Below are 24,763 nucleotides of genomic sequence, written 5' to 3'. Positions count from 1 at the left end.
AGGTGTCATCATACTTACAACTTTACTTTTACGACACAAGCAATGAAGTCAGCAACAGAAAAGGCGACAAGGATAAATTGCTGCCACATGTTATAGAACAATTAATTGACGTGCTCAGGGCAAATCCATACTCCCAGTTCTTCCGGAGCCTCAGTCAGGTGCCAAATATTGATGAATATGAAATAAGGCTAAGAGCAAATCCTCAAATGCAAGACAAAACTGCACTTCCACCTACTGTTTCACAGGTTGCTGCCATGTGGATAGAAGATGAAGAGCTGGAAGAGCTGAGGGAACGTGATATAGTTGTGCAAAAACACAACGGTCATAGCAAACGAATTAGCTACTACTTTGGCTGTTATGATCCCCTCCAATATCCATTGCTTTTCCCCCTCGGTGAACCTGGATGGCATCAAGGAATTAAGAAGACCAAGACCACCACTGCATTAGAGCCTTCTCCAAGCCAAAGGAAGGTTTTTCCAAGGCATTCAGCAACAGCTGAACAGCTCCTTGCCAATGAAGCAGCAGGTAAAAAACAGTTCCTATGATTTCACAAACTAAACAATGCATCTCTGATTAACTTTTCTCTTTTATCCATGCAAACACTAACAAACTTTTGTATATTCAGTGCGTCAGGAAAATGGTGACAAAGCATATATGGTATCTGCTCGAGAATTTTATGCATATCGATTCCAGATCAGAAAAAGCACAAACTCAATCCTCCTCGAGTCAGGTCGACTTCTACAGCAATATGCTGTCGATATGTATGTTAAAATTGAAACATCAGGTTGGATTACTTCAAGAATCGACAGGAAGAAATCCGGGCAGACCTATACCAAGGCATTGTTGATAGCGTCAACCATGGCGAATCTGATGCCAACAAGATCGGTACAAGAGTCATCCTCCCAGCAACTTTTATTGGTGGCCCAAGAGATATGCGAAGACAGTACTTAGATGCAATGGCACTTGTTGGCAAATATGGCAAACCGGATCTTTTCTTGACCATGACCTGTAACCCAAATTGGGCAGAGATTAAAGCGCAGCTGAAACCACATGAAGAAGTACAGAATAGGCCTGACTTGGTTTCCAGAATTTTCCGGAGCAAATTCGAATACCTGCGCAAAGAAGTTATAAAGAACGAGCTTTTTGGGCCAGTAGCTGCGTACACATTTGCAGTTGAATTTCAGAAGAGAGGACTGCCCCATGTCCACATGTTGATAATATTAAAGAAGGCCTACAAGTTCAACACAGTTGAAAAGATTAATGCTTTCATTTCGGCAGAGATCCCAGACAAACGTCAATATCCACATTTATATGCAATGGTCATCAAGCATATGCTCCATGGACCATGCGGAGAATTCAATCCCCAGAACCCATGTATGCAAAAGGAAAAATGCAAAAACCATTACCCAAAGAGCTACTCAACAGAAACCAGTTTTTGCCCAGATGGATACCCTTTATACAGAAGACGACCAGATGGCCAGCAAGTCAAGATACATGGCCATATGATGGATAATAGATGGGTGGTCCCCTATAATCCTTACCTATTAGCTATGTTTGACTGCCATATTAATGTTGAGGTATGCTCGACTATCAAGGCAGTGAAATATCTTTACAAGTACATCTACAAGGGGCATGATAAGATCATCTATCAGTTAGTTACTGCAGATCAGACTGAACAAATTGATGAGATACGACAATTCCAAGATGCAAGATGGATATCGCCACCAGAGGCAATGTGGCGAATCTATCGTTTTCCTCTATACGAGATGCGCCCTGCTGTTATAAGCTTGCACTTGCATCTTGAAGGTTGCAACAAGATCAATTTTAAAAAGGATGCCAATCTGCAGAGCATAGCAGATAATGAATTCAAATCCAAGACAATGCTCACACAATTTTTTTGGATGAATGCTAATCATAAAAAAGCAAAGGAACAGAAGCTGCTCTATGCTAATTTTCCAGAAGAATATGTATGGGACTACCAATCAAAAACATGGCACGAACGCAAACTACAAGAGGTGATTGGAAGAATTATCACAGTAAATCCAAAAGAAGCTGAGAAATACTACTTCAGGCTCCTGTTAACTCATGTTCCAGGTCCTACTTCATTTGCTTATGTGAGGACTATCCAAGGAGTAACATATGATTCATACAGAGAGGCAGCAGTGGCTCATGGCCTCCTACAAACAGATGACAGCAATGAAAAATGCATGCAAGAAGCATGTACATATCGAATGCCAATGTCTCTGAGACAGTTGTTTTGCACAATTCTTGTGTACTGCACACCGGTAAATCCAGCAGAGTTATTGTTCAAGTTTGAAGATGACATGATGGAGGACTACATTTCAGTCCAAAAGTTCACAAAGGAAACTGCACGCCAGCAGCTGCTTGCAGCATTAAACTCCGAATTGCAATCAATGGGCAAGACTTTGCACGATTATCAATTGTCCTATCTTCTCACTCCATCGGCAAATGACGAATCAATTTGTAGGGAACTCCAAGATGAAATGAATCTTCATATTTCTGAAGAAGATATCCAAAGCTCAGCTCTGCTAAATACTGAACAGACCATAGCCTACAACCAAATCCTCGATGCAGTTTTCAGTAACAAATCACAGTGTTTTTTCATCGACGGACCCGGAGGAACAGGCAAAACATTCCTTTACCGTGCCATACTCGCGGCAGTCCGCTCACAGAGAAAAATTGCCTTGGCAACAGCTAGCTCTGGAGTAGTGGCATCGATTTTGCCCAATGGCCGAACTGCCCACTCCCGTTTCAAAATCCCAATACATGGAGAAGGTAAACTCTGTTGCAATGTCGGTAAACAAACTGGTTTGGCCACTCTATTAAGAAAAGCGGTCCTCATAATTTGGGATGAAGCTTCAATGGCCAAAAAACAGGCAATTGAAGCATTGGACAATCTATTGCGAGATATTACAGACAGTGATGTTCTCTTTGGAGGAAAAGTGGTGGTTCTTGGAGGTGACTTTAGGCAGGTGCTACCTGTTATACCAAGAGGTACAAAGCAAGATTGTATAAATGCAAGTTCGGTAAGATCTTACATTTGGCAATCATTGACGAAGCTTAAATTACAACAAAATATGCGTGCTAGAGCAGACCCTGCATTCAGTAGCTACATTCTTCGCGTCGGCAATGGCTTAGAACAAGAGGATGAGACTGGCCAGATCAAGCTTCCTCCCATCTTGGCTCTCAGGCCAACAAAAATGGTGCCAGCACTGAATGAACTGATCGAATTTGTATTCCCAGGTCTATCCACAGCTTCGTTTGACCTATTATCCTTCTCAAATTCAGCTATACTCACACCAAAAAATAGTGCAGTCGATGAAATCAATGAAGTCATCACTTCCAAATTTCCTGGGCAAGAGCATACATACCTAAGTTTTGATGAAACAACTGACCCTGCGCAACAGGGATTGTATATTGATTTCCTGCACTCCTTGCTACCCACAGGAATGCCAGCACACCAATTGCTTTTGAAGAAAAATATTCCAATTCTGCTACTACGAAACATTAACGCATCAAAGGGGTTGTGCAACGGAACAAGATTAATATGCAAGGAATTCAGCAAACACTTGATTACTGCTCAAATCACCGCTGGTGAGAAAAAAGGCACAATTGTTTTCATTCCTAGGATTCCACTCCAGCCAAGCAATCCTCAGCAATACCCAGTCCAGTTCACGCGTCGTCAGTTCCCAATAAGGCCATGCTTTGCTATGACAATAAACAAAGCTCAAGGACAAACGCTCAACAAAGTTGGTGTATACTTGCCAGAGCCAGTATTCTCTCATGGCCAGCTTTATGTTGCATTATCGCGGGCAACAACAGCTGAAAAAATAAGAGTACATCTGAAGCACTCAGAAAATGATCCATTAGCTTATTTTTGCACCAAAAATATAGTATACAAAGAGCTACTACATGAAGCAAACTGCTCTTGACGATATATAAACTAAACAATACTGTTCTATGTACATGTATAGCCAAATAAACTCACCTGCGAACAGGTATATATCTTGCCATACATTCAGCAACAAAGCCCTATCACACACGAAACAAAAAAACAACAAAGAGAAAAAAAAATGACCAAAAAACCCACTCAAACAATATTCATGCATGCAATACTTTTCCTGTAGTTCTTGGCTTATGAAGTACTAACATGTGCACGTTGCAGGAACAAATGGCACCAAATATTTTGCCGCTCAAGGAAGTGAACCTTGACTCCAAGAATTACACAATCCAAGCAATCATTGTTGAAAAGAGTATGCCAAAGCAGTCAACCAAGGGTTCTTCGCAATACCAGCGCTTCATGCTACAAGATAAAGAGGTAAAAAATCTGCCCCCTAGATCACACAAAATACTGATTATATGCACGCAAATTAATGCCACTTTTAATGAGAAAAACTTACAACCACCAGGGAACAAAAATTCAAGCAACAGTCTTTGGCACCAACATTCGTATCCTAGAGGACACGCTGAAGCTGTACCACACCTACTCCATAAGCAACGATGTTGTCACCGCTACCCCAGAACAGTTCCGCTTCCTTGAGCAAAAATGTCAGCTGACTATCAATGCCCATACACCGGTAGAGGCAATCAAAATTGATGGCTTGACACAAAGATCTATTAAGTATGACTTCACTCCACTCGCTAGCCTCGGCCAAATCAACGATCCAGATCCCAATTTAGGTAACTTTTCTTCCTCTCTCCTGCACTATTTACGCTACCCAAATTCCAACTCACGCATTACTCATTGTTTTGCTAGATGTGCTGTTTGCCATTCTTGAAGTTGGCACCCGAAAGCCAGCAAATCAATCGCATGTTACAGATGTTCGTGTCATAGATCAAAGGTAAAAACAAACAAAAACTCAATAACCCTCCCAATTCTTTGCCAAAAGTAATCTATGCTAAAAATGCTACAATTCTCAGCTTCCAACCAACCATCATATCTCTCTGGGATCAATTTAGCGATTATGAGGCACTCGCAATGCAAACTTTGCCTGGCACGTTCCGGTCGCACTTGGACACAGGCTGAAGACCTCGACATACTACGGTAATCATCACTTCCTGCGTATATCGTTATGCTTCCATCAACTGCATAAACAGCCAAATTCATTTTCTTTTTCAGGTGTTTCCCTTGCCACCAAAATTACCTCATCGTTTATCCTCAATCCACAGATCCCAGAAAATGTGCCTTGCAAATGCCAAAAAAATAAAACAATTACCACCAATGACATCAATGCAAGCTCTCATGGTCAAATCTGCTGCCCCTCCACCAACTGATGCAATCAACATTATCAATCTTCCCACATCAGTGGACAAGGTAATACTAATGCAAAACTATCCACACCTCTTTTGTCTTTACTATCCCTATGCATCAAAATATTCGTAATGCAAACACACCATTTGTCCACTCCCAGTACATGTCAGCTCCTACTCATACATCATTCACATACACAATTTAGCATTTCATTGCTTTCCCGTTAAAGCCATTCTTCCTTTTTGTTCTTTCCAATGCAATGAACTTCTTCCAACGAGATGTATGCTCTTCATCTTTTCTTTCTTGTGCCAAATTAATTCAAGGCCACCCGACAAAGTTATCACTAAAATTTCACAAAATTCTCAAAATTTATGTTTCCTGGCATTCATACTAACTCATAGGTTTCGCTCCACTTTACCCAAAAAAAAAAAAACCATGCTTATATTACAAGCCCATTGCAGGTCCAACTCATAAATGTCAAAGGCATAGCAAGGGTCACCAATTTCAATCAGCGTTTCCATTACTTGGCTTGCTCACTGTGCAACAAAGCATCAAATGCCTATGAAAATGATGAACTCTGGTGCAATTATTGTTCCCGACGAGTTTCGCCAGTGACAAGGTAACAAGTTTTCATTCAAAAAAAAAAATATCTGTGCAGTGTACAATCCGCATTTAACCTTCCTGCTATGTCACAAAATCACAGGGTCAAATTCAACGTTCAAGTCAGCGATCCAACGGCATCAATCGACGCAACAATTCTATGGCATTACAGGAGCCAACATAGACACAACTGAGCCTGATGTAAGAATGCTATTCCTCTTTCCACCAAACATACCTTAAACATACTGCCTTTCCCACACAAAATAAATAAATAGCTGCTGCTTCTTCAATACATGATTCAGGCCCCGCTCTCGCCTGAACTCCTTGACCAGCTTGCTGAGCCAAAGAAATGCAATGTCACCCTCAAAGCTTACATGAGTACACCTACGCTGGAATTTCCCAGTGCAAGTTCAATGTCTATTCAATGTCCACCATCGCAGAACCAACATTGGATCACCATCAGAATCTGGAACAACCGCTGGCTTTACCTCCTGCAACACCCATCAAAAACGAAAAAAGCGCCACTGCATCAGCATCCACCCATGTCGCCGAACAAAATCCGGGCAAAAAACCCAACCTAAACTGAAACCACAAAAGATTGGAAAGACAATATTTTGCTATCAAAGGCTCTCCTTCTAGCTGCTTTTGCACTCCTGTATATGACTGCTCCAACCGCAGCTGATGTAATATATCTACCTGTGTGGATCAGCCAAACACTCTGTTCTCCCTATCCGAAACAACTGCTGCTTTTAATGCTTTGATCAATCTGTATAATATATCTACATATCTAGATCAACCAATGCTTTTGGTGCTTTCAACAATCTATGTAATATACCTACCTGTCTATTCGGGTGCTCTACCTATTTGCAGGCTCTTCTATTGCTTCCAACTCTAAAACTGCAAACAATATATACCTAACTTATCTCAAAACTTATTCTCTTTGACGGGCATCCATTCGTGCTGTGCACGAAGGAGCACCTAGTTTGTAGTATAAAAGGCATTAGTAAAAGGCATAATTAAAAGAGATTGAGGAAAGGAAACGCCTTAACTAGACATCAAAATCATAAAAGAACAAGAACACATCCACTTGATACTCACAGGAGTTTAAGGGATTCGATAGTAGTCAATACCATAGGAATTGGTCCCGACAGTGTGTTGTTGTTAAGCCGCCTGTCCTTGCAAACAAATACAGAACCAGACATCAGTAAACACCGTATAACCATAGTGGTCATTCATGGGAAAAATTCACGTGATCAACGCGAGTTGCCCATAACACATCCAACATGTGATCCAATGGAGGACTCCGCATAACAATTTTTTGTTTTTTTTGCTCGGCGAAAGTCCGTATTGTTAGTATAGTTATATTAGCACCTTTAGAGGAGTTGAACTCCTGACCTCCTTACTCCTAGCACCTAAGTGCGGCCCCTGATGCCATTGGGCCAAAGGCCTCTTGGCAACTCAGCGTAACAATTAATCCAGTATGGAAGAGTTAATCCACAAACTAATAGTAGATGCATGAGTTAGTTGTTACAAGTATATATGACCAAAACAAGGCTGTTTTGGTGCGGCCAGCGTGCTTCATATCAAGACAGCTAAATCTTGGGTAATGATCATCCACAATCCAAGTATAGGATCTTTATCGAACATGAACCTGATTTTGCTAGGAAAAAGGGACTTAATACAGTACATCTACTCTTGAATTCCTGAATGACCCCAAGATTTGTACACAGTAAAGTGGGAAGAGAACGACGCCTGTGTACTGAGCCTAGATGCTGGGCGGCAGGTCTAAAGCATTGAGAGAGTGGAGAGAACCAAGTTTAGCAACCTAGTATTTCTCTGTCTTCGAAATTAAAGTTGAGGCTTCTTTTGTATTACAAGTCAAAGAAAAGATACTGGAGGAATTTCAGAGAGCACAAGAGCACAAAAAGAAGTCTGCTTCGAAATTAAAGTTGAGGCTTCTTTTGTATTACAAGTCAAAGAAAGATACTGAAGGAATTTCAGAGAGCACGAGAGCACAAAAAGAAGTCTGCTTCCATTACAACGGACTACTACTTAAGAAAATTTACCTAGACAGCTAGACTTGAAATAGACGCTGAAAATGTTTCACAAAATACAATGCATAGCCACAAACCAATAATTGTAAAAGCTTAAGGGATGTCATTATTTTCAGTCAGTACATGTATGACTTCGGATTCCAGGTACTTTCAGTTTTCATTTGAAGTTGGTTGTTTGACAAAACTGTAACCGTTGATTTAAATTAGAAATTCCCCAGTGGTTACAAAAGAAGAATAGCACGCAATAAGTTACCACTCCACAATGATTTGAGAGCATGTATTCCCCCAATCTGTGAAATTGAATGATGAGAAACATGAAGGTAATGAGACTGCCATGAGTGCCATAGATTTCCCTAGACATCACTCATTTCTTTTCATTTCCCCTTCCCTGTGATAACCATCCATCCCCTTTCTTGTGATCCTCGACCAGTAAGTGGAACTATAGCACGTAACAATGACAGTTTTGGTAAAGATGCATAAAAGTAATATGCAAAGATCAGATTCATGCGGAGTTATTTAGACCAGTATTTTCTGGAAAAAGATGACCTGCTCGCTATCAGGAATTATGCCTCTCGAATGCCACGAAAAAATTAAGGTAGGAATTGTGCTTCTTGATCGATTATGGCGTGTTGCCTAAATTGCTTTTCCAAGTTTTTTTTTTTTTTGAACGGCAAAAAAATTTCATTAATCTTTGAAATAGATACAAAGACCAATAGGAACAAGGAGAATGGCATCAAATTCCTAACAAAGGTAAGAAAAATTGCTTTTCCAAGTAACACTCCAATTTTGTTACTATGCTCCTTTTTCAGCTCCTTTTTGCCACTCTATGTTTCTCATCATCTCGCATCCTGAGCAAGGTGTCACAGGCCCCTAGTTTTCGTGGCAATGGAAGTTTGAACGTCCCACACCATGCACAAGTGAAGGAAGTCCTTCTGCATGTTGTCAATCAACACTTGATGTTTGCTTGTCAAATTGTCATCATGAGTTTCAAACACTTTGTTCACTTTCAAGTTTTAAGAATTTTTTTTTTTACTTTCTACACGATTCTCAATAAATTTCTCTCTCCACTCATTACATCAAAAAAAATTCTCAAAACAAAAAACCAAACAAAGTCAAACTCGCTCCCATCTTCTTTCCATAAAACATTTTGGGGCATTTAATGTTCCATGTTCTGGCATGAAATCATAGACCTCATTATGTCATGCTCAAAACTCGATCAAATAACCATATTCTATAGGCTTCAATCCAAACCCAACTCATCCAGATTCATCATCAACTGCATATTCCAGGTACGTTGTGTTCTCGCCCTACTAGCTCCTTTACTTACAAGCCTTCACTTTTCCAAAGATTCTCCACCCATTGGCCTTTCTATTGCCATGTCACCCTTCAAGCAGAATCCATGATCAAGCATTTCAGTCCGTTGCTCTAGCAATGATAAGCAAGATTTCAATCCAAAAAAGGGGCAAGTGCAATAAATAAATAAATAAATAAACTTCCAGAGAATTGGCGCTGCAGGTGAACCTAAAGATATGCATTCTTTGCCTTTCTTTAAATGTAAAGAGAATGCAACATCAGGATAGCTGGATCAAAGCGGATGTTAATTCTTAACCAATAATCTGTTTGCACATAGAGTATTTAGCAAAGCACTAACAATCAACGTCACTCTCAAAAGAAATAGACATTTTGATCTTTGAGCTTGATATCTTGAACTGTATGAGACCGTCTTCCTTTGAAAGCAAGAAAAATATGGAGATTTCATTCTCAAACGGTAATGAAAAACTTGAACGCTTCTAACTAAATCCATATTCGACATATCAATGCCCAAACAAGCCTCTTCGCTCAAAACCTTGTCATAAAAAACTAACATCAACAAGACAGAAAACTTAACACACGTACAATAATATTAATAACGAGTAAATAAAAGGAAGATTGTACATGCATGAAACGTAATCTCTGAAGGTTGCCCAGTGTGTCTGGAATGGGACCGTTCAAAACGTTCAAGTAAAGATCAAAGCTCGTTGGGAACTCTCCCACTTATGTTGTTACTGTAAAGTTCCCTGTCATTGAAACGTATTAAAACAATATCCAGAGCAAAGGCAATGCAAAAAGGTTGAAAACAAGTAAGAAGAAGGAAAATAAATAAGGCAATACAAACGTCTACAAGCCAAACAACTTATACAACCAAGTCAGAGATTAATAGTAGATTGAAATTTCGAGGCAGGGGCACGAGGTTGAGGATGTTTCAGAGTTCCACATACACATTCCACAGTCAAGTCTTGAACATATCTACTCATGGGACGAAAACTATGCAACAACATTAAGATAGAACAAGGGAAGGGAAAAGCACGACAAACAACAACAAATAAATCTTCCAGACCAATAATAGCTTACCTCATGGCAAAGCTTTCTGTCAACCTCCAGTGACTAACAGTATAGCTCACGGAATTTTAGGATTCCAAAATCAGCCGAAGTGCGCACAAGCTGGCCTAAACATTTCGTAAAAAAAAAAAAAAAAAACTTGAGAAAGATTGTATCGTTCATACAATGGGCTGTGCTAAAGACAAAGAAAATTGGCAAAAAAAAAGACCCTTAAAGTGTACATGAACGGCTCAGATTCACTGCACAATAAATTTGAGCCGTTCATGTACACTTTAAGGGTCTTTTCTTGTGCAGTGAATCTGAACCGTTCATGTACACTTTAAAGGTCTGTTCTTTGCCTATTTTCTTTACACTTAGCATTCTCTTCATACAATATTGTCAAACTAGCTTCTCTCCGGGTAGAGTATGATTTTGTTCAGTGGGTCCTAAAGAGAATACACTCTACCCCGAGATTAACTTGTTTACAATAGGGGTGTAAACTCCAAGTTTACACCTTCGCCATGTGTGGGCCCCATCAACAATTTATCGCAATAATCTGAGCCGTTCATTTTGTAGGACCCATAAAATAGTGTACACGCAAGCAAAAAATCAGCTTGACTCAACATCTGTAGGTATATCAAAACTTAAATTTTGGTTTATATATTCAATGGCCTAGATCATTTTAACTTAAAAACTATTGACAGAATCCAAGCCGTGCATTTTATAAATCAAAATTTAATTTTTGATATAACTACCGATGCTGGGTCAAGCTGATTTTTTACTTATATACACTATTTTATAGACCCTACAAAATGAATGATTCAAATTATTACGATAAACTATCAATTGAGCCCACACATGGTGAGGGTGTAAACTTGAGTTTACACCTCTACTGTAAACAAGTTAATCTCTACTCCATGGTTCAACGTTGTAGAGAAGCAAAAATCAGAACAGTAGTACTAGCTACCAGCTTGATAGGAGACTAGTTGGATAGAAGAAGAAGGGTCCACTCTAGCCCTCCCTCTCTATTTTCCTCGTGATTAGTCTATGAGTAGTACATATAACAACTAATTTACAAAGGCCTGCTATGGAGAAATCATTCGGCCAGTGAAAACTGAATAACCTTTTTAATTCCCTCTGCTTCAGCACTAGGGGACCATATATCCCTCCCAAGCCCAACCTTCATCCTCTCACTTACCCTTTAGTACCCAACAAAACGAAATGACAACAAAATAAGTAAGGGAACAAGCTACAGTCCACTGGGCTGTTGTTAATGTTGAAAATGAGTATGTGATTTTACGAAGAGGGTATAAAAAGATGTGAAAATGTATTGAAAAATACAAAAAGTGTATTCGAGTATGTGTGGTTTTTGTCATTTTCTTAACGTATTGACAGCCCAGTAAACTTTCAAACAGAAGAAGCCTTTTGAATCGTCATACTACCCTGATCGTTTTATGGGCTTGGTATCGAATTTTGATGATTCTAAGAAGGTACCTTAACAATCAATTGTTATTGGAAGATGATTATGTTGGAAATTTGGTGAATGAACTTGGGAAATTCGGAGGGTCTCTAGAAACAACCGAAAGGATCCTCCAATACAACACAAAGGTCCAGTGGCCTATTAATGGTTTTTTTTCCCAAATATTGTATCCATTAGTGGGGGTTAGTGAAGGTGTTAGAGTTAGCCACTATAAGAAAAATTACATTGGGTGACGAATAAAAATCATCACAAATTGCATATTTTTCTTCACAAATAATATAGGTGACGAAAAAAAATTTGTCGACTAAAGGTTGTCGATAATTCTTACCTGGTGACGAAATCTATTTTTCGTCACCTATAGTGCCTTTTGGCGATGAAAATTTTCATCACGGAAAAATGACTTGATGACGAAATTTTCTTCGTCACCTATTGTGCTTTTTGACGACAAAAAATTTCGTCACAAATTATTCCCTTTGGATAGTCAAAGGTGACCCATCGGTCAAGGCCGTCTTATGGCAAAAGCAGGAGAAGCCTGCACTTCCGGCCCCCCAAAAAAATTTAAAATGAGGGCCCCCAAAATTCTAAGATCTCTCTATATATATACATGGCCCCAAAAAATTTGCACTAGCCTCCTTTAAATTGAAATTTAGGAGCTACGAAATAGGCCCAAACGGTAAAATCACTCATTAGAAACACTAAGGCATTAAAAAAAGAAAGAAAGAAAATAAGGGAGGCCGGAAGAATATATTGCGCTGGTCCAAAAAAGAAGAAGAAAGAAACACAGCAAGCTGCAAACGCTTCATGCTTCACGCTTGAGGAGTCGAAGGAAAGAGAAGACAACGACCGAAAATAGTGGATGGAAAATACTTGCATACGGAATTCCTTGATTAAAAATTATCTTCGGTCAACCATGTCTCAAGAAAGATTAAATGGTTTGGCTATATTGTCTATCGAGAAGGAGTTGGTAAATCAGCTTGACTATAAAGACTTAATTAGTACATTTGCACCAAAAAGTGTGAGAAAACTAATTTTCAAATGATGGATTTTGAGGTATTGTAGTAATAGTTGCATTTTTTGGGGGGATGATTATATATATGCTTCTATTTTGTAATGGTTTTTTTTATGAGACTCTATGTAGACCACTTTTGTATAAAAAATATAAGGAGACCTCATTCAAGAGATTCGCTTTCGGCCTCCAAAACTTATGAGCCGGCACTATCATTGGTTGCGAAATTTTTCGTTGCCAATATAATAAATAGGTGACGAAATTTTTCGTTGCAAAAGACATTCTCATATGTGAAAAAAATCAACTTTCTTGCTCCAACTAGGTTTCAAACCCGAGTCTACTAAATTTTGCGCGCAAGCTTTAATCAATTACACCACACACACTTTTCAACATATGTTTGAAATATCAAACATATAACACATACATTTAACATTAAAATATATTTTGAACGGCATTTTGAACTATTAAACATTAAAATTAGAAATTTTGATAAACATGAAAGTCATAACTCTTTATGTTATTGTTCAAACCCAATTTAAATTATCTCAATCGCAGTTCTGAGCAAAGAGTTATGCCTGAAATATATTGGTGACAAAGCGTAATTCATAAATTTCGTCACCAAAGGTATTCATTTGGCAATGAAATAAATTTTTCATCGCTGAAAACATAAAAAAGAAGACGAAAATATTTTTTGTCACCAAATTGGTCCATTTGGCGACGAAATATTTTTTTCGTCACCGAATAGTTATCTTTGGCAACAAAAAATAATTTTGTCTCCTTTTTTACTCTTTTGGCGACGAAAATATCTTTTTCGTCGCTAAATAGTTATAATTGGTGACGAAATAATTTTGTCGCCACTTTTTTGTCACTGAACATACTTTTTCTTGTAGTGAGCACAGGGGTCCAGAGGCTATCCATAGCTCTGGCCCTCAAAGCTCCGCCCCTGTGGGACTCGAACCTGGTCACCACTAGGGGAGGGAGACAAGCAACCAACTTCACAAGAAGTGGTTCTCTGTAATGGTTGTTTTATAACCTCCATAATGTAACGCCCCGCTAATTTCTAAAAATAAACTCCAAAATACACCACATTTCAAACACTTCTAAGCCCCTATTTTCTCCATAAATAAATTACATCACCAAAATAAACTTAACCCGCCTTCTAAATAATCTTCTAGATGCTCTAAAATTATCAACTTTTCCAAGACCTCTCCAAATTAATCCTTATATGCTTCAATTCAATTTTCACTAATCCAACTCCATACCTGAAAAAGAAATTATCCGGGAAGTATACGATATAACAGAATAACAAAGCTCATGTTCAAGTGGAATCAATAAACGATAATTGACTACCAAGTCGAAGCAACAATCACAAGAGACTTCATACCATGTCCTCCTCAGTACATGACCAGTGACCCTCCTCCAATACCTTCCTCACCGAGTCATCCTCGACCCATCTTGGATATTGGATAGGTTATTGGTGCATGAGTTCACTCGATCCCTGTACTAAACAGTTCTATAGTACTCAGCCAACAACATCATATTTGATACCAATTATTCCACTTTCCAATGATATCCACAAGATTGAACAAATATCACGAGATAATCAAAAGAAGTACAAAAATGAGAGTGAAGAAAGGATTCCGGAAGTGGAAAGTATATCGTATACTTCCCGGATTACCTCAAATATGACCGGCCATTTTGTCTACGAATCAACTCCTTAAACTATTTTTCCACATTTGGACTAAATACATCACTATCTTACTAATATCCACCGTTCAAAACATCACTAATAATTTTTCAAGCTTTTTCCCTCTCCTCTTTCTCCCCTTCTATTCTCTCTTTCTTTTCTCTCTTGGTGGTGTGTGGAGGGGAGAGGGCCTATTTATACTAATGAAGGAAGGATCTAGATCATATCTACAATATCCTAATTATATATTATATAATCCTATAAAATTTAACAATATCTAGCAAAATCTATATAATATCTAATAGAATCCAATCCAATCTTATCCTAATCATATCTATAAAATCCAATCTAATTTTATCCTAATCATATCTAATAAAATCCAATCTAATCTTATCCTAGATTTTTAGGATTATGAAGTAGGGCTAGGGTTTCCTAGAAAGTCTAAGTTTAGATTTATCTATTACAGTAACACAATCAATTATATCTACAAAAACACTTCAATAAAATATTTAATTTTATTCAGAAAAAATATTGGCCCAAGATTCGGGTTATTACACATAATGTGAAATTTTTGAATTCATTCTGACACTTTTGTGTATTTACTAGTTGCAAGCAACTCAAAGGTCTCAACTTGGTTATAGTCCCATTTTCTGCCTAGCACACTAATTTCCAGATTCCATACAACATATTCTAAGTATATTTCTTTGTATAAGAGAGGTAGACCGTAGACATACGTACGGTTCACCAAGGCGACAAAAGTGCAATTTTTTAGTAGCACTTATACGTCAAAGTGTGATGGTAACGGAGGGTCGAAAAACTAATACGTGCCGACCAAATACACGTATGTTGCGGCCACTATTTAAATCCTTGAAAGTTCCTTACTTTGTGTGCATATCCAGAGCTTCAATGGGAAAGCTCTGTTTTCCTTCTTGTCTTCCACCACAAGTGTAATTAGAGTATTTCAAATTAATTTCCAGCGACGGAGGCTCCATTCCGTTATAGTTCTTATTTTTTAAATACTTATTTTTCATTTTTCGAGACAAATTATTCTTTCACAATATATTACATTTAATTCAACAAAAAAAATACTTATTTCTCTTAACAAAACGGGGCCGGATTTATGTAGTTTTCGCTGGGTTGAGAGTTTGGTTTCGGCAAGTTTAGTAGTACCACCTTTCCCGGACTTGAGCCCTTTTTCTATTGGTTAATTCGAAGCCCAAAGTCTTTGGGCTTTCAATTAATTGTTGGGCCTTCTGTAGTCCAATGTTTTATTAGGCCACCCATAATAAATTTGAGATTGTTCTGAATTTTTTCCCCAAATAGCTATAGGATTCGAAGTATTTTATTTATTTTTCCCAATCCCAAATAGCTACGAATTCTATATAGAGTCCAAGATCAAAACAACAAAAAAATGGATTCACAAGTACCGACGACAAATCAGACCTACCCTACTCCACTCGGGAAGAGTTAAGTGGTGACTGACTAGCTCTCCATCCAAAGGTATTTTTAGGCATGTAAGGCATTCTTACGCAACAACAGACCTCTTCTAATGTAAGTCTAAAGGTCCTAATTTACAAGAACTATTGCCCGTAGAGAGAGTGGGATGACTACGGTCATTGAACGCCTTAGATGCCAACATAATCTGCACTATTAAGTCCACGGGATCTAATCCTAAAGCGATTCTACTTCTCAAACAGTTTTCAATTTAGTTTATGCAACTGTTGCTAATCGATTCCTTAAGCACTTATTCACACTATATACTTACAAATCTAGGTGGCTTAGGTATTGGAGAGGGGTTTGTTGGTGCCACTCCAATGTTTTAGTTCTTGCTTACAGGTTTGTCAGTCAATCTATAGAATTTTTATGGAGTCTTTTACGTGAATCTTAGGAATGGTAACGGGACGGGCCGGGGTTTGCTATTCTCTGACTCCGCTTCGAAACCCGACCGGATAATGTATGGGTACCTCTGCCCGGCACCCCCCATCAGGTTTACCCGCCCCGCCCCGCTCTTTATTTATTTATTTATTGAGAATATATGTTCTAGACTCCAAAACAAGTGAGCACAAATAATAAAAGTTCACGAAAATAATTATTACTATCTTAAAGCAAAATGGAAGAAATAGTTAAAATTTCATGTGGTATTTAAGTTGTAAAGATAAAAACACAAGAATAAAAACAAATTTTCATGTATAAAATAATTTCAGGACTGGTACCGGGACGAGGTAATGCCTACTTGAACCCGACTGGATTTATTCAATTTTCCCCGGACCCAATGCCCGGAGAATTTAACAAAAACCCACCTAATCGAAGCATCGAGGCGGGTTGAATTGCCATATCTAAATTGGGATCGTAATCATCTTTGAAGCTTTTACGAGGTAAAACTGTTATATTTAAATATAGGAAGGTTAGAATTTGACAGTAAAATCTAGGAACATTTATCTTTGTCGGGTTAGAATTGGTAAAAGTAAAATCTAGGATTATTTTGTCTTTGTCAGCCCAAAAATAGAAATAGTATTCGATCAAAATACTTAAATAAGAATTACACCAAAATCGTAAACCTATTCGGACAAAGCTCTGCTGGGGTTGCGTCAACGAGAACAGGTCTCCCCTCTCTCTCTCTCTCTCTCTCTCTCTCTCTCTCTGGCCATCGATCCATCCTTCAGCTTTTTGTTATCAAGGTTAATTGAGATGCTCAAACATCAATTTTTATTTGTATGTGTATGTGTATGTGTATAGGCATGTCTGAATTTGCATGAATTTGATTTGTAATTTTATGTTTTTGATCGTCACTTTGATCTGAATTTATTAACCTAATTGTGTTTTCGTTTGACGCTTTGTGTTCATATTAACGGTATTCGCCTTGCTTTGCTTCTTTCTGACGTTTATACGTCTCCTGTGATTGATGAGTTTGGGGAATTTTTTGTTGATTAGGATTTTTTTTGTCCTTCTGTTTTCTCTGCCATCTGAACTCTTGTTGTTTGACTATCGTACTTATGAATTTACTGTTATTTAGTTGCTAAGCAATGGTTATTATTTCTATTATGTGGAGAGAGAATAATCAAAAGCACTTTGCCCTATTGTTCTGATGGAGAGAAGAACTTTGATGAGCTTTTCGGGAAATTTCCAAATAAATGATTTCAGTGAAATCTTTCAGTTTCTTATCTTACTAATTACTATGTTTAACTCTATGTATTCGTCTATCCAATTCATTAGCTCGGTATTTAGTACGAATTGGTGAAATGACAGAATCTATAGAAACTATTCAATAGGCTCTGGAAGCAATTCCGTGATTGAGATATGAGAATGCTAATTGCTGTTTGGTTTTAATTAAAAGCATCAAAATTTTAGTTTTGTTAGTTTATGCCTGAGGTATCCCTTTTTGGGATGCTACAAATGTAGGAATATCTCTGTTTCGTGGTATAATTGCAATTTTTATTATTATGGTATTTCCCTTTCAGTTTCAATGCGATTGATACCAGGATCTTCCATGCTAACACTCCTTTCCTCACTGTTGCGAGCTCAGCTTTTCCAGAGGTGATATCATTTTCAATGATACGTCTTATGAGGAAAAAACCTATTCCTAGGCAAGAAAAATCGACTTTCAAAGCTAAGAGGCCTGTTCTTTTAATCTGGATTTGAAGGGGCAAGAAAGTTTCTGATGGGAGCTGTATTGAGTTGTAGTCGTAGGGGCAGAAGTAGTGGGTTCTATGAGGTTCCAAGTGGTGAGACCAGGAAAAGGCAAAGGACATCTTCGAGCTTTTACGAGGCTAATCAACGACTATTTCCCAGCCTTCCGGATGAGATATCAATCCAGATTCTTGCCAGAGTTCCTAGAAGTTGCTACTTGAGTGCAAAATTGGTCTCGCAGAGCTGGAAATCTGCCATTTTGAGTACTGAACTCTATGAAGTCAGAAAAGAGCTCGGGACAACAGAAGAGTGGCTCTATATTTTGACCAAGGTTGAAGATGACAAGCTTATGTGGTATGCTTTGGACCCCTTGTCTGGAAAATGGCAAAGGCTTCCACCAATGCCCAATTTTGCTGGAGAAGACGGCTCTAAAAGGAGCCTATCTGGTCTTCGGATGTGGAATATGATGGGATCAAGCATCAGGATTGCAGATGTCATAAAGGGATGGCTTGGGAGGAAGGACGCTTTGGACCGAATGCCTTTTTGTGGTTGTGCTGCTGGTGTCATTGACGGCTGCATATATGTGCTAGGGGGATTTTCTAGGGCAACAGCCATGAGTTGCGTCTGGCGTTATCACCCAATTCTTAACAGGTGGATTGAAGTGAGTCCTATGTCCATTGGTAGGGCATACTGTAAGACAGGTGTCTTAAACAACAAGCTTTATGTCGTTGGAGGGGTCACCAGGGGTCGTGGAGGTCTGACACCTCTTCGGACTGCTGAAGTGTTTGATCCTTGTACTGGCCTCTGGTCCCAAATCCCAAGCATGCCATTTTCTCAGTTGCTTCCAACTGCTTTTCTGGCTGATTTGCTTAAGCCCATTGCAACTGGAATGACATCCTACAAGGGGAAATTATATGTCGCGCAGAGTTTGTATTGTTGGCCATTTTTTGTTGATGTTGGAGGAGAGGTTTATGATCCGGATACAAATTCATGGGTTGATATGCCGATTGGAATGGGGGAGGGGTGGCCTGCTAGGCAGGCAGGAACCAAATTGAGTGCCACTGTCGATGGCGAATTGTACGCCTTGGATCCTTCGAGTTCTTTGAATAGTTCTAAGATCAAATCATATGACCATGAAAATGATGCTTGGAAAGTTGTTTCCGGAGACGTTCCCGTCCGTGACTTTGATTCTGAGTCTCCTTATTTACTTGCTGGTTTTCTTGGTAAGCTTCACGTTATCACGAAAGATGTGAATCATAATATTGCGGTTATGCAGACTGAAAGACAAAATCTTTCGAGTTCGGTTGCTTCAACTTCAACAATTCCTTTGGATGATTCCCATAATATTGCGGTTATGCAGACTGAAAGGCAAAATCGTTCGAGTTCGGTTGCTTCAACTTCAACAATTCCTTTGGATGATTCCCATTTGGAAGAACAAACTGAAACAAACATTTGGAAAGTCATTGCCACTAAGAATGCTGGTTCCGAAGAACTGCTCAACTGTCAAATCCTTGAGTTGTAGATGTACAATATACGTGAAGGCTCTGCTCCTTTTTTTTTCTTTTCCGAACTCCGCATTTCATACACCAGTTTATTTGGAGGCCATCAAGTTTATCACCTTATTGTCTCCGGAGGTATTTATATCCCTAATTTTATGTTCTTGTAAAAAAATCCATTTTCTGCTTATGTACACAGTACTGCTTGAGAGATTGGCTGCATTTTAGATACATTATACTTATATGGGATTGTGTGGACTCAAATGATATTGTGAATTGTTCGGCAAATTTTGTTAACATGTAGCATAATAATATTGGACATATGAAATCATCAAAAACCTGAGCTCAATTACAAACCTGAGCTCAATTACAAACCTGAGTTGCTTTATTTAGTAATTAGTACAGATGTGAGATGTTATTAGAAAACATATGAATCATTTGTCTAAAGAAAAAGGCTCTTTAGCCTTGTTGAGGCTTCCAGGATGGTTTCTCTGTGTCCAAAAGCTGTAACCCTTATGAACTCTTCACCTCCTGGACCAAACCCACTCCCCGGAACTGTAATTATGTGCGTCTTTCCAAGAATCTCACTGAACACATCCCAAGATCTCAAACCTGGAAAATGAACCCAAACATACGGCGCATTTACACCCCCATATGCCTTCAATCCCAGATAAGAAAAAGTGTCGAGCAGTATTTGAGCATTCTCCTTGTAGTAGTCTACCACAGAGCGCCTCGCCTGGAACGGGGATGACAGATAGTTCAGAATCGTTAGAAATTTGTTGTTAGCATTAAAAAGGCATTTTGGCAGATGATATCAAATAAAAAAAGTCGAGTGTGGCTTATCGTTACTTGTTCTTTCTGGAGGTTGCTTATAACATGATCCCAGATATAGGAAACTTACACTGACACCTTCTGGGGAAAGACATGCTAAACCACCAGCCTGAGCTATGTTGGAAGCGCCATTAAAGCAGGTGCATATAATGCGATTGAAGTCATTCACAACTGGAAAACCATTGGAATATAAGAGCTCGTCTGGTACCACAGTCCAGCCGAGACGAACACCTGTGAATCCAGCACTTTTGGAGAACGATGAAACTTCTATCGCAACCTATAAAGTAGTCGAAGCTAAGTTAGACAACAATATTCAGAATGTTTCGTTGGTTTTGTAGCAAACTGATGAATTCTGACCCACGAACCCGGACCAAGCATAAATGCCTGTCTTAGATACTGAAAATGATCCATAGAAAGGGTGATAGATAGGACTGCGAGGAATGCTCGAGGTTTTGGATACCGTTTTGGTGAATTTGTTACTTTTCGTGAGAAGTTGTACCATCTTCGGTCGGGGTTAACACAAGGAAGGTTGGTAGTTATGACAGATGATATACCAACCCTTGAATAAGGAAATTATCTCCCAATTGGTTCTTCAAGACCATATAAGTAAAATGGGTGTAAGGGCAATGATATTTGATTATACACAGAATAACGTAAATAACATAAACATGAATATCGAATAAAATGGGGCAAGTATGATCCAAGGAAGTGCATACCTCTCTGGCTCCGGGAATTTCATATATTGATCGCGGGCTTCCGTCCGTGATGTAAGCAGCGTAGGCAGTGTCATACACGATGATAGATCCGTTTTCCCTGGCGAATTCTACGAGAAGCTCCAACTGCTCCCTCGATGCTGCGTGGCCCGTTGGATTGTTCGGAGAGCAGAAGAAGATGATGTCTGTTCTCGGAGTGTTCCACAAATCGGGAAAGAAATGATTCTGAGGCCCACATTTCATGTACTCGATGCTCCGGTACTTCCCTGTTTTAGGGTGGAAATCACCAGCCTGGCCTATAATGACGCTTGAATCTATGTAGGCCTGTTTCAAAGAAATCTTTGTCATGAATCCAGCAGTGGTTTGCGTTAGTTACAAATAAATAACAGAAAAGCCACGACTTTAATGTATGCTGGTGGCCTAGGGTGCAAACGAGCCGGGCTTTATAGTGTTCGAGCTCGACTCGTTTACTAAACGAGCGTAAAATTCGAGCTCGAGCTCAACTCGTTTGAAAATGAGTCGAGCCCTTAACGAGCCGAGCCGGGCTAATTTACTTAACGAGCCTCTTTAAACAAGCCAAGCTTTTGAATGTTGAGCTTGGCTCAATTAGTAAACAAGTTGAAAACTCAAGGTCGGCTTGATTACTTAACGAATCAAGCCGAACCGAGCCTTAACGAGCCGAGTCAAGAGCTTCTCGTGAGCAGCTCAACTCATTTGCAGGGAACCGGGGATCCTGTAGTGACTCTGGGGTGAGGCATCCGACCATCCGTTTCCACAATCGATGGTTTAGGTTACCGATCAAAGTTTACTCTTAGCGGTAAGAGGTAACAAATATATCTGAACCATCGATTGCAAAAACGGATGGCCGGATGCTCACCACAGGGTCACTACAAGGGACCTTACAAGACCCGTTGCCCTTGGCCATGAGGATAATTCAATTATTACCGTTTATACCGTGGAAGTGCTTTCTTTTCCTCTTTTTTTTGCACAAAAATTTGGAAACTTGACATGGGAAAACCAAAGAGAAATAATTGCTAGTTCTTGAACATTCAATTGGTAAGGATGTTTACATAATCAAAAGTTTCATCAATTGCGCAGTTCTAATTAAGAGAATGGTTGTATTATCACAAATAGAAACATGTAAATGAAGGAAGTTTAGAAGGAGAAAATGAAAATGATCACGATACCGGAAATGAAGGATCTTGTACAGCAATTGTCATTTCGGAACCCAGAAGCAACTGTAAAACAGAAATACAGAAACCATGAGCATAACTTCTGTCATACGCCGAACTTCATCAAGATCAATTACACCCAGTTGTATTGGGGGGGGGGGGGGGGGGGGGAGAGAGAGAGAGAGAGAGAGAGAGAGAGAGAGAGAGAGAGAGAGAGAGAGAGAGAGAGCAAACTTGGTATGACTTCAGCCCGATTACCTGAATGCGAGAGATATCACATTGTGAACCATCTGATACAAAAACCTCTGTACCTTTCACTGCTAGATCTCCATAGAATGCTTGCGCAATCGCTTGCCTTAATGCCTGGAAACAAACAGAAGTTAACCATAACCTGAATTTACCATATATCAACTCCTTCAAATACCTTTTACCCCAACCAAGTTGAGGAAATCACAAATCTAATTATAGCTTGTGCAAACAAATTAGAAAAGAACTATAAGCAAAGAAGCACCACATAACATTACCTGGTTTCCTTGCTCAGCTCCATACCCTCTATAACCTTCCGGTGTCGAAAGGGAACGCGCATACTGCAATATAACACATCAGTTGTCCAAAATCAAACTTCACATAATCCTCTTCCGTTTTGAGCCAAAATGGGTATAGAGTTACAGGTCCTATTTCTCCATCTCTTGAAAAAACAAACTGGAGATTGCAACATGTACGATCAAACTGAAACCCATAAGTGATACTTACATCAGACATGGCTGAAGCAATAATATCTGGTATTGGCTCGGTGGTATCGCCTATTCCGAGGCTTATCACTTCTGCGTTTGGGTACTTCTTGATGTGTTCCATTTCACGCGATGATATCTGTATCGCAACGAGTTCCATCAGTACAGTAAGAAATTGAGTGAATCCATTTTCAACTCTGCCTCGACAAACAAGATATATACTTAACCTGTAGAATGCTAAGACTTACCAAACCATTTATACCAGCAAAGGTGATAACTTTTTTGTAAAAGATTCGTAGTTTTCAGTTTTCGACTATCAAATTAAACCAGCAACGATGAAGATGGAGGAAGGAGAAAAATGTAAAACGAAACAGTATATTCGTGTTGGCGAGGGGGGGGCGGGGGAAACCAAAAAAATGGTGAAAGAAGAATGTCAATCAACAAGCATAACAAGATGTTAGGAGGCCACCAACCTCAGGAAACAAGTAGTTATTTCGCAACCTTTCCATGTTTGGATTGCGGGCTACCTTTGTACAGCGACCGTGCATTTTACCTATTAGCAAAAATCGAATATTTCATTCGTAACACAAGAAGCAAAAACTAGCCTCTGATAATTGAAAAGTGTTCACGTACCAATCCCTTCCTTTTGGACCAGCAAACTGCACAACAATTACCAAACAAACAAAGAACAACGTAAGTCCAATGCAAGTGTAATCCGCGGTGAGTTGGGATTTCACGCGAGAGCATAACAGACCCGGTTAAGGTCGTTGAATTGGATTATTTACCTAGCCCTGGGCTGCAAGAGATTCGGACAAGGCATGAGACTGTGACATGAAACCTTAAACATCTTACTTCCTGCTCAAATGACAGTACTCCACCAAAGGTTTCTTCTTTTTTCGGCTTTTGCTAGACAAGTAGTAACAACAATACCCCCTAAGTCGACCATTATATAGGCTCATGTCAAAGTGTTAGAAAAAAAAAACAGTGGGTGTGGGGGTGGGTTGGTCATTGAACTGAACAACTAGAAAAAGCGCGGAATATTCAAGTATCTGAACGAGCGGGCACCCTCAGCCTGGACCTGACCAAAATGTCAAAAGTGAGTCGGAAGTATGATCAGGTCCTCAGATGCAAACACATGTGAAATCTGTCGGTTCACACACCACTGACCACCCATGAATGTCTGGGGGGGGGGGGGGGGGGGGGGGGTTGGGTTGTGGTGTTTTCATCCTAATTTTCCACAAATCTACCTAATTTCTTTGCTTTTCCTAATTTTCCCCCAAGGTATATTTACTTCTGCAATGCATGGAAAGTTAAATGAGGTTTCCTTGATACTACTACTACTACCTTTTTCCATGACTAGCGACTGATCATTGCGATATCCATAGTGTGCTTAAAAAATATTGAAAGTAACAATTCACGATAGTACGTAATCCTTGATCAGAGAATAGACCAGACACAACTCTTACCGCTATAGGACACATAACTAGCCTCGATCGGTTACTCAAGCGTATGCAACTACGATTGAGCAATGCTACATGCAGAGAAAGTGTATAGATCTGTGCACACAGATGTGTTCGGAACCGTCCAATGCACGAGTGACTGAGGCCAGTACGTACTCATTAAACGTCCACGTGTATCGGACGGTTAAGAAGAAAATGTCCAGATTTGTGCGCACTCACAAATCTGGACATTTGTGCGCACACACAAACTAAACACAACACGAATCAAGAAGAAAA

The 24,763-nt window shown here is 39.3% G+C and overlaps 5 protein-coding genes across 7 annotated transcripts; 4 read left to right on the top strand and 1 right to left on the bottom strand.

Moving 5' to 3' along the window:
* Window positions 1-956: 956 nt before the first annotated feature.
* On the top strand, window positions 957-3,159 carry LOC131307104 (uncharacterized). The gene is made up of 2 exons (XM_058333518.1): window positions 957-3,015; window positions 3,110-3,159. Exons 1-2 carry the CDS (start codon window positions 957-959, stop codon window positions 3,157-3,159), a joined length of 2,109 nt encoding a protein of 702 aa, XP_058189501.1.
* A 62-nt stretch (window positions 3,160-3,221) lies between these two features.
* Window positions 3,222-3,953, top strand: LOC131307103 (uncharacterized). Its single transcript, XM_058333517.1, has one exon. The coding sequence runs from the start codon at window positions 3,222-3,224 to the stop codon at window positions 3,951-3,953; it is 732 nt and encodes a 243-aa protein (XP_058189500.1).
* A 238-nt stretch (window positions 3,954-4,191) lies between these two features.
* Window positions 4,192-5,195, top strand: LOC131308871 (replication protein A 70 kDa DNA-binding subunit D-like). Its single transcript, XM_058335912.1, has 5 exons — window positions 4,192-4,339; window positions 4,431-4,701; window positions 4,778-4,862; window positions 4,942-5,065; window positions 5,141-5,195. The coding sequence occupies exons 1-4, from the start codon at window positions 4,193-4,195 to the stop codon at window positions 5,045-5,047; spliced, it is 609 nt and encodes a 202-aa protein (XP_058191895.1). The 5' UTR covers window position 4,192; the 3' UTR covers window positions 5,048-5,065; window positions 5,141-5,195.
* An 11,753-nt stretch (window positions 5,196-16,948) lies between these two features.
* On the top strand, window positions 16,949-19,844 carry LOC131308866 (F-box/kelch-repeat protein At1g22040-like). Of its 3 annotated transcripts, none has more exons than XM_058335905.1 (2): window positions 16,949-17,058; window positions 17,981-19,844. In XM_058335905.1, the coding sequence occupies exon 2, from the start codon at window positions 18,116-18,118 to the stop codon at window positions 19,604-19,606; it is 1,491 nt and encodes a 496-aa protein (XP_058191888.1). In that variant the 5' UTR covers window positions 16,949-17,058; window positions 17,981-18,115; the 3' UTR covers window positions 19,607-19,844. The 3 variants fall into 3 exon arrangements, with proteins under 3 accessions (XP_058191888.1, XP_058191889.1, XP_058191890.1); XM_058335906.1 differs by having other exon boundaries at window positions 16,995-17,058; window positions 17,916-19,844; XM_058335907.1 differs by having other exon boundaries at window positions 17,039-17,135.
* LOC131308868 (aminotransferase ALD1, chloroplastic) lies at window positions 18,097-23,926 on the bottom strand. The gene is made up of 10 exons (XM_058335908.1): window positions 23,813-23,926; window positions 23,661-23,686; window positions 23,501-23,580; window positions 23,050-23,166; window positions 22,821-22,883; window positions 22,555-22,659; window positions 22,312-22,362; window positions 21,128-21,448; window positions 20,482-20,688; window positions 18,097-20,316 (listed from the first exon to the last, which is right to left on the bottom strand). The coding sequence occupies exons 1-10, from the start codon at window positions 23,872-23,874 to the stop codon at window positions 20,023-20,025; spliced, it is 1,326 nt and encodes a 441-aa protein (XP_058191891.1). The 5' UTR covers window positions 23,875-23,926; the 3' UTR covers window positions 18,097-20,022.
* Window positions 23,927-24,763: the final 837 nt, after the last annotated feature.

The sequence above is a fragment of the Rhododendron vialii genome, chromosome 11a (assembly GCF_030253575.1).
Source record: "Rhododendron vialii isolate Sample 1 chromosome 11a, ASM3025357v1".
Lineage (NCBI taxonomy): Eukaryota > Viridiplantae > Streptophyta > Magnoliopsida > Ericales > Ericaceae > Rhododendron > Rhododendron vialii.
Note: the sequence above shows the minus strand (reverse complement) of the source record. Positions and strands in the feature narration are given on the sequence as shown.